General features: G+C 42.5%; 1 protein-coding gene across 3 annotated transcripts in view; it reads right to left on the bottom strand.

The window, feature by feature from the left end:
* The window catches only part of RAF1 (Raf-1 proto-oncogene, serine/threonine kinase), a 38,466-nt gene that overhangs the window by 1,375 nt on the left and 27,139 nt on the right, over positions 1-9,952 (bottom strand). For 2 of the 3 annotated variants that reach the window (XM_030956452.1, XM_030956453.1), the window contains 9 exons: positions 9,305-9,332; positions 9,086-9,213; positions 7,958-8,075; positions 6,521-6,605; positions 5,506-5,682; positions 4,750-4,796; positions 3,243-3,361; positions 1,431-1,562; positions 757-891 (listed from right to left, as the gene is read on the bottom strand). In XM_030956452.1, coding sequence (XP_030812312.1) covers positions 757-891; positions 1,431-1,562; positions 3,243-3,361; positions 4,750-4,796; positions 5,506-5,682; positions 6,521-6,605; positions 7,958-8,075; positions 9,086-9,213; positions 9,305-9,332 — 969 coding nt within the window. Of the gene's footprint in view, positions 1-756; positions 892-1,430; positions 1,563-1,801; positions 1,836-2,325; positions 3,362-4,749; positions 4,797-5,505; positions 5,683-6,520; positions 6,606-7,957; positions 8,076-9,085; positions 9,214-9,304; positions 9,333-9,952 lie in introns of those variants that run through there. The other variant, XR_004061098.1, reaches the window with a different exon arrangement.

The following is a 9,952-nucleotide window of genomic DNA, read 5'->3' as shown; positions in this document are numbered from 1 at the left end:
GGGCACTGAGAACACAGAGTTGGAGGAACCCAACTCTGCCCACTCTGCACTGTCAGTGCTGGGAGGGCCTCAGGGGGTTCCAGAGGCTGGGAGGGTGCTTTTCATCAATTCACAGATAATTAGGAGCAATTAATGAACATCTAAACCACCCTCCAGCAGAGTAACAAGGAAGGAACTGCATCTTCTGCCTGACAGTTAAAAAGAACTTTCTAAAAAATGCTTGACTGCAACAGCAAGAAGTTATTTTTCCAAAATTGCTGATGTTTAATTAATTAATTGCTCATAATTATAAGAGTAATTATAATTATTCTTATAATTAATGAGTGTAAGAAAGTACCTTCCCCATCCCCATAGTGACAGGAAAAGGTAAAGCATCCCTTGTAGAAATACCAAGAATTGCTCCATGAATTTACATCCCCCAGTGGATTCTGTTTCCTTGTTCAGAGTTGTGGGGAAGGAAAGGAGCAATGGCCTCTCATCTCCCTTAACTCGAAATGAATATCCAGACAGATTTCACTTTTCTGCACTGAGGGGGGTTTGGTTTGTCTCTGGGCAGGTCAGGTGTTGACAGCCCAGCACAGCCTCAGGTTGTGTTCCATGGACTCACACAAACTGCCCAGAGCTGCACGAGCAATAGAGACAGAAACAGGGCAAGGCTGCACTTCCTATAAACCACAATTTCCATCTGCAGAGTGCTGTGTGTGCCAATGGCTCCTCACAAAGCCCTGAGGGCCCTGGGCAGGACACCCCACTCACCTGTGGGAACAGAGGTCGTTCTTCCCTGACTTTCTTCAGACAATCTGCTACCAGCCTCTTCATGGCCTTGGGGCAGTTCTTGTACAGCTTGCTGAGGTCTGGGGAAGCGTAGCCCCTGCCAACCATGAAAATGATCTGCAAAGCAACCACCCACACAAAGCCAGGTTACACGGGGGGCTCACTGCTGGGCAGCTGTGCTGCCCCCACGGTGATGAAACCCAGTCCCACAGGGCACCAACACTGCCCTGCAGGGTGGGCTGCCTAACAGCACAGAGCAAACACAAATATTCAATATTCCAAGGTTGGACAATAGTTACTGGGGTTTCCCCTTAGTAAAAAGCCCCAAATCCAATCTTCCTGATGTAGCAGCAGCATATTTAACACCAAAGCAGGAATTTCCCATAATTGCAAATGTATAAACCAGTATTTTACTGTGCAGCAGAAGCTGTAACCTGGGAATAATTTAACAGGGCACTTCAAATGTTCATGAACAAGGAATTTTTACCTTTGAGTACCTGCACTGTCAATAGTGAGGTGAATTCTCATGTGGTGACACCGGGCAGGCTGTGTATTGTATTTACCCTGCATTTGCATTTGTATTTAGCCTGCATTTCTGCAGGCCCAGGGAAGTGCCATGGGCAGACTGAGCTGGGCTGCCCCCACAGGGCCCCTACCTGATCTCTGTTGTTGATGTGGGAGTAGGGCAGCTCCCCTGTCATCAGCTCATAGAGCACTATTCCATAGGAGTAGACATCTGACTGGAAGCTGAAGGGGTTGCTGTCCTGCATCCGGATCACCTCGGGGGCCTGCAGGGGAACAAAGCATCAGCAACACCAGAAAACCAAGAGAGAGGATTTGGGACTGAGCTCAGCTGGAAATCAGGGAGCAAAGGGTACCCCAAAGCTTGGATGAGTTTACCAAGGCTCTGGAGAAGTTCAGGCTACTCCACATCTTATTAAAATATCAATACAGCACACACAAAAAAAAAAAAAAAAAAAAAGCTTTAACTGAACAAGCTTTTTGCCATTAGAAAAAATATTAGGATTTGGATTTGCAACATTTACTGACTCCTGTTACACCTTACACAGAACTGAGCCACAGTTTAACCATCAGTTCTTAAACTGGTATCAAGGTTAAACAAATATAAAATATATATATAAATAAGGTTAAACAAATATAAAATATATAAAAAATATATATTTTTATATATAAATGTATAAATATAAAAATGTATCTTAAAATTACAAAACTCTCATCTCTTGTAAATTGATACCAAAACTTGGTCAGGAAATGTGAAAGCCAAACACAAACCAGCACATATTGAACAGATCAGGGAAGAAATGCAGGAACATTTTCACATTTTGCATGTTTCCTGGTTTAACATACCCCCAAAGTTTGATGAGTTTACCAAAAGCTCTGAAGAAGTTCAGGCAACTCCACATCTTATAAAAAATATCAATACAGTTCAGAGCACACAAAAAAAAATCAATGCTTTTACTGAACAAGCATTTTGCCATTAGAAAAAATATTAGTATTTGGATTTGCAACATTTACTGACTCCTGTTACACCTCACACAGAACTGAGCCAGAGTTTCACCATCAGTTCTTAAACTGGTATCAAGGTTAAAAGGGAAAATACAAAACTCTCATCTCTTGTCAATTGATACCAAAACTTGGTCAGGAAATGTGAAAGGCAAACACAAACCAGCACATATTGAACAGATCAGGGAAGAAATGCAGGAACATTTTAACATATTTGCAAATTATGAAGCTTCTTAAAATAAACACTGTCAGATGACTGAGCAAAACAAGGTGTGAACCATCAGAAGAACTTTCCCATTGGCTAAGATTTTTTCTCCCTCCTAAAGAATCCCCAGAATTATTAAGCAAAGCACTGAAGTACAACAGCATAAAAACCACAATAAGGGACCACAGGAGCTTCCAAGGAAACAGAAACAACTTCCCCTCCTGTGACAGCTCAGCAAAGATGGGCTACAAATGACTAAAATAAATATATTAATTTTTTTTAAAGCCTGCAATGAGCAAATATGCAGGGTTTTTTTTTCCCAAGGTCTACTTCATGTACACAAATACATTGCATGCCATTGGGTAAATTAGTTTTAAATCCTTTTATAAAAAGCTTTTAAAATTTGGCTTTTTGTACAATTTTGTTAAAGAAAAGAACATTTCTGCTTCTGGAACTCTGTTTCAGGTGATGTGTGTATTTTACAGAGCACAAAGCAGTTTTGGCCAAGCATCCTGACATTTTTAATACACATTCCCAGATACACTGGCAGCCCTAAATATTTCAAATAACTCACAAGGCCCAGTGGAGAATCCACGGCTGCCTGGTGCCTGCTTTGCACAATTCATCCCCAATTTGAACTTGTCCTACAGCTGAACAAAAACCCACACAGGACAGACAGACCTGAGTGTCCAGGACAGGGTTCAGGGGAATATTGAAAAGCAGGGAATGTTGTGCTCACCATCCACAGGATGGAGCCCGTGGGCTGCTCCACCTGCTGGGATCCACTCCACCTGGATTTTACAGTTGCCAGACCAAAGTCTCCTATTTTCACTGTGAGGCCTTCATGAAGAAATATATCTGTGGGTTTGTTAAAGGAACTGCACAAAACTGAGTCAACCATTGTATATTTTCTGACCTGACTGGCAAGTGCTGCTTGTTTTATTAAAACCTGCTGTGAGCTATATGGGAAACAAAGGAAAAGAGATTTTGAATTAACATTTAACACTAAACCAGAGCAGATGTTCAGCAGCATTTGTAGATTTATCTTTATGGTGAGCTAGGACAGAAATCAACAGTTCATTACCACCCATGGCTGCAGCTCCTTAAATAACTGAGAAAGGGAAACATCTCAGAGGTCTCACAACTCAGAAAAGAAAATTAAGAAAAAAACAATTACAAGGAGAAGTTAACTATCAAAATAAAATCTATTTCCACGAAGTTCTCTGGCAGATCTCCTGAGGTTTAACTATGATTTTAACTGCAAATACATCCACACTATTTATAATTATCTCCTTCATGGATCTGTCACTGATACCAGCACCTTCTTTGCTGGGGTTATTTTAAGAAGTTATCATTTAATGATTTCACTTAGGAATGCTGCAAGTTCAAGAAGATAATTCAGAAATATAAACATGACTGAGTCTTTCTCATTTCTATGTCAGGAGCAGAGCTAACTTAATGCACAAAAATGATCATCACTACTAGCAATCACCAATTTCTGGCCTCCTATACTGTAAAATAATTGGGGTTTTTTTGTTTAACTGGAAATGGAATCCACTGACATTGTGGAACTACTGAACTTGGCAGATTTTTTATGATGACATTTGCTAAAACATCCTGGTCACATTTGATGGAAGGAAACCCCAGTTCCCATCCCCAGGGATGTTCTGGTAATTGCAAAATCAGGCACTTCAAAGGTGAAAGAAATCAGCTCACAACATTTTCACTCCAGATGTGTTACTGAATATATAGTTTTGCACAAAATATAATGGTAAAAGGCTGCCTTTTCTTGAGTTTAAAGTAAGACTTTTGGCTTCCTTTCTGCCTTTCTTCCTTTCTAAATACTGAATATATTTAGAACTCATGTGAAGAGTTCTAAATATATTAAAAATACCCAAGAGACAGAAACAAACCCATGTGTGCACACAGATGAACAGGCACACACAGCTCCCACCAATGAGAGCAGCATGTGGGTACCAGAGGACTGAATAAATCCCATTTCAGTAAAATTAGAGACTCCTGGAGCACAACTGTTGCACATCTTTATCCCAAGTGTGGTAAACAAGCACAGATGCTCTGTGGAAGTCCTTGCTAGCTCATCAACAGGGATTGCCCATCAGTAGTTAGATGTATATAAATATATTTAAATAGTGGTGCAACCCCCACAGAAAGCAAGCTCCACATTACCATTAAGAAATCCCTCCCTCCCTCTGTCCCAGCAGAGAATGGAGACTCAGGAAGGATACTATTGGATTTCATGTCTCTGTGGATGATGTTCTTTGCATGTAAATAGCTGTGAAGGGAAAAGCACAAGAGCCATTTAGCAGGGCTGCTCACAATCAGCATTGTCATTCCCCCCAGACAGTTTATTCAGTTTATTACACACCCAACCCCTTCTGCCTTTCCACAGTCTACTTTGGGAACAAAGAAATGGAGCTGTGCTCAGTGCAGTGAAGAAATGCCAGGAAGGAGTGGCACAAGTTCCATTAACCCTGGAAAAGTGGGGCTGTCCTCAGAGCCATGAGCTCTGTGCCCTGTGCTGACTGCTCCAAATGGACATTTAACCTGCCCAGCTCCTGCAGTGTGGCTGCTCCAAATGGACATTTAACCTGCCCAGCTCCTGCAGTGTGGCTGCTCCAAAAGGACATTTAACCTGCCCAGCTCCTGCAGTGTGGCTCAAACCTGGGCCCTGAGCTCCAATGAATGAGCTGTGGCAGCAGCAGCTGCTCCTGTGCTCCCAGCATCAGAACCAGGGCTGAGAGCAGAGCTGGAAATGCTTCCAAAATCACCTGGGTGAGTCCTGGGGAAGAGAGCAGCCTCCCCTCACCCCACAGAGCATCAATCAGTGTGTGTCAGACACTGCAGTGTTACACTGACACAGGGGAGGAAAAGCCCCCTCATTCTGAATTTACAACAGCATTTTATCTGCTCACTACAGCAACAGCTCAGGCTGGACAAGCAGGGGCAAAGGGGGGCAAAGGGGGCCAAAAGGGGGCACTCACTCCATGCCCTGGGCCGTCTGGCGGGCGATGTCGATGAGCTGGAACATCTGGAACTTGGTCTCCTGCACGTGCAGGTGTTTGTAGAGGCTGCTGCCCTCACACCACTGGGTGACAATGGCCAGGTTGTCCTTGGTCATGTAGCCCATGAAGAGCAGGATGTTCACGTGCCGGGTTTTCCTGACAGAGGAGCACCAAGAGAAATCAGTGGCTGCACCAAAAGTGCTTCCCAGGGCTGCTCAAAGTGCACTCCTGGCTGGATGCACCTCATCTCTGCAATCCCAGCTCAATGTCTGGGTGAAGTTTGGGCTCACAAATAATTCAAATACACCACGGTTGCCATTTTCTGTTTATCAGCTGGTCTTTTGCTTTTTAGTTACAATACTTCCTTTTCAGTTACTTAAAATCACCATTAAGAAAAGGATGTCTGAAAACTCAAATGGTTTGACATCAACAAGCAACAGCCACACTTGCAAGTGGTGTTAGAAGTTATTGGAATGGCAGAAATCACCCTGGCAGCTGGGAAATAGTGCCAGCTTTAGATGGAAGGCTGAATCCCAGGAGAAACCAAAGGATAGCTGTAAACCCTCAGATAAGGTGGTGTTTTTTTAAATGTATCCGCTTGGTTCATTTTCAGGAGTAATATCACAGACACTAAAAAACCTCAGAAAGCAGAGAACAGTTACACTCATCAGTGCATGTGCTTAAGGGAAAAAAATCATTATGCTGCAGTTTGAAGAGGAACTTCAAACTTCAACACTTGAAGAGTTCAAGAGTGCTGAGGATTAGGGCAGAATTTATTAATCCCCACCTTCACTGCCCAGTGTGGTCTGAGCAATGTGGGTGTTAAGAGACCACAAAAATACTCTGAGCTAGGACTGTCTTTTTTATTCTTCTCTGGAAATCTGCTTTTTGTGCCTATCACACACAGAATATTGGGCCAGAAGGCTCCAGGGAGGGCTGGGAGGCAAATGCAGCAGCTGGAATATCAGAATTTAGCAGTGGAACACCAACTCACCTCAGGACAGCCACTTCATTCCTGAAAGCCTGAAACTGCTCTGGGGTTGGGTCTACAACCTTTAGGATCTTCACTGCTACATCCCCTGGAAATAAAATTACCACAAAAGTTACTGAAAACGCAGCTTTCCCTTCCTCCTCAAAGTAACACTAATAAACAATGTAATTAAAATTCCTCATTTGTGCACAGCACACCTCTACTAAAGGGTCAAGATTTCCCTGCAGACAAATTCCTGTGGTATCAAGCAATTCATTCAGCTGAATTTCAGTCTAATGGAAAAAGCCATTAATTAATTATTCCCACACCTCCCTTCTATTTTCAAGGGCTATGTTGGGCTAGAATGCTTTTTGCAGGACATATATACACACACCTTTGTGGTTTTATTAGCAAATTTAAATATTGAAATGTTTTATATATAAACTTCATTTGAGCACATTAGAAAACCCAACACCTCCCCTTCATGCAGAATTTCTTAAATTATTTAATTCTTGATACTTGAAGAGGTGTGAATGTTCTACTAAAATAAATCACAGTATGAATTTATTTTTTATTACAAAATCTGACTGAACTAATTTTTCCTCTTGATTTCTGTGTCCCATTTCAGTTCCATAATGAAAATCAGAACCTGTCCATGACTTTTAGTGTAACAATAGTGCTTCCCTTGCTGCTGACAGCATCTGGGCTTTGAGACATGCAAGTATTTACTCATTAAAAGTAGAGGGTAGCAGGTAAGTTTCCAGATTTGTTTTGTCAGGTTTTTTTTTCCTGACAACACTGCCATTTAAATTAAGAGCCTGGAGGGGTTTCAGTGTGTTTCTGTTCAAAATCACAAGCCATGAATTTGGAAACAAATTCTACAGCTTTGCAAGGGTGTCTTGTTTTCAAAATATTCCCACTACCTACAGATCAAACTCTCACATTAATCATTTTTTCATTGAAAAAAACTCCACAATTTATTTATGCTGATTTCCTTTCCATCTCACCTGGAAATGAAGCATGCTAATTAAACCACAAAGGTTGTAAGAGAAGCTAAACATAATTGAACAGCAGGCTGTGGAATTTCCCAGCTAACAGAAAACAAACCCTTTTCAGAAAGCAAGCTGGGAACATGGGAGTGAAGAGATCAGTGCAGTGAGAATGGAGATGCAGTTGTGAGATTGAGGTTTGGTGTCTGTGCTTTGCTTTAATCCCAGGGCTGCTCTTACACAGCAGCTCCTGTTTCTGCCTGGGCCTTTGGTGAAGGATGAGCACCCAGCAGCAATAAATCCATTCTCCTTTGGAGGCAGCTGAGCAGCCAGCACCCCTAAATCCCTTTTCCCTTCAGAGGCAGCTGAGCAGCCAGCACCCCTAAATCCCTTTTCCCTTCAGAGGCAGATGAGCAGCCAGCACCCCAAGCTCCATTTGTCCTGGGTGCTGTCCCCCCAGCTCCAGACTCACCGTGCCACTTGCCCTTGTAAACTGTCCCAAAAGAGCCTGAGCCTATCCTGGTGGAGAGCATCACTTCACTGGCTTCTATTTCCCAGTAATAACTGGAGTCTCTCTGTCCACGAGGCCTCTGCAACAACAATTCACAGGGAGTTCATTTTTAATCACCTGTATTATACACACACAAATAAATTTAATAACTTCTTTCACACAACTTCCCCCTGAAACCTTGAGGGGCTGGTCCTGCAGTTTGGATTTTTGTTTTTCTCCTCAGTTTGGGAGGGTGGTGGTGTTTTTTTAGCAAAAAACCTAAATAAGAAAATCACCCCATTTTCTTGGATGTCTTGAACTGCTTATCATGAAGGTCTGCACTAGAAAATTAAACCCTAATCTGAGATCCTAAAAGGAACATGTATTTTATGATCAATTCTTTTAAAACATCTGAAATATTTAAGAAAGTCATTTCTTTAAAAGCACAATGCTAAAATTCTGAAACTCTTACATATTTAAATGGAACAAGCCAAACAGATGAGAGCAAAATTCCCAATGTGCAAGTGAGCAAAAACTGTGAATCCCACTGAGCAACTGTGTTTCCTTGTGAAAGCTTAGAAGCCTCCAAAAGTTTCAAGATATTATGAATTATTCTTCTAATTCTTTTTTCTTTCCCCCCAGCCTTAAGTTTAAATCAAACCTTTGAGGGAAAAGTTGCATTTTGTAAAATCTGTTTTTCCCTGAGACATTTGACTGTCCAAGGGAAATGAAGGCATTGGCAATATCCCCTTTCTATGGAAACAGCACAGTTCAAACAGTGCTAATAAAGGCAATTTTAAATAAATTAAAACAGGATCAAAGGATGTAACCTCTAAAGATTTAAAAGGTAATCCTTGGACCTGCAATGACAATGTCACACCACTCCCTGAAATCCATCTGCAACCCAGAACACTTTGTTCTGAGCATTTATAACCCAAGGCAGCAGTGGCACCATTCCCCAGTTAATGACAATAAATTGCTCCTGTACACACAGTGCAGAGCAACCCAGGATTACCTGCACCTTTTAGTGCAGAAATTCATCCCACCACACCACTCCTCCCAGCAGGGTGTAACTCATTTCTTCATTAAAGCAAACATCACCATACTTACAATTTTGTTTTTTTCTTGTGTGTTAGATGCAGGGGCTCTCTCTCTTTGGGCTGGGACTGGGGTTTTAGGCTGAGACCAGCCAGTTGGGCTCATATTGTTAGGACTTCCAGACAGAGCAGAGGGTGAGGCTTTAAGACAGAAACACAAGAAAACAGTTGCTGAACAAGAAAACAACCAAATCAAACCATATTAGAGAATGTTTCAGTTTTGAAACCATACCTGATTCACTATGGCTTCGAATTGCATCCTGCAACAGAGAAAATGGATAAAAAAGTTAATCAAGGAACAAGGAGCACACAGAGGAACAAGCAGGGCTGGTGTGGAAATTGCTGGGCCAGTTTTAGTGCAATACAGCACTGGCCAGCAGCTGCAAGATTGGGGATCTGCTCATCACACCAATCCTGCAGGAAACCCATGCAACTTGTGAATTCTGACAACACAGGGAAGAGGTTCACAGCATACTGAAAGGACTGCTACCAAAAAGGAAAGAGAAAAAGGGCACAAAACAAGAAGAACCAGCAGCAACACTGCCTGCATTCCCCCTGCACTTCATGCTCGTGTTTCAGGTGTGGACAGAGCTCCTGGGATGGCTCTGCCCCAGGGAACAACTCCCAAACAGCTTCTGGGGTAAAGCAGGACTTTAAACCCCCCCAAATATTCCACCTCAACACCCAGTGTGAAATAGCTGTACATACCACTTCAACCCAGCTACACAAGTGCCCCTAGACAAAGCCCTCTCCTTTTCCAAGCACATTCCCACAGGGAATTCGGCATCTGAGCAGTGTTTCCCACAGGTCACCAGGACAGTGCCACAAGTGTCACCTCATGCCACGGGCACAACACAACTCTACAGCCATGCACAAGAGA

Source organism: Camarhynchus parvulus, chromosome 12 (genome assembly GCF_901933205.1).
Source record: "Camarhynchus parvulus chromosome 12, STF_HiC, whole genome shotgun sequence".
Taxonomy (NCBI): Eukaryota; Metazoa; Chordata; class Aves; order Passeriformes; family Thraupidae; genus Camarhynchus; species Camarhynchus parvulus.
Note: the sequence above shows the minus strand (reverse complement) of the source record. Positions and strands in the feature narration are given on the sequence as shown.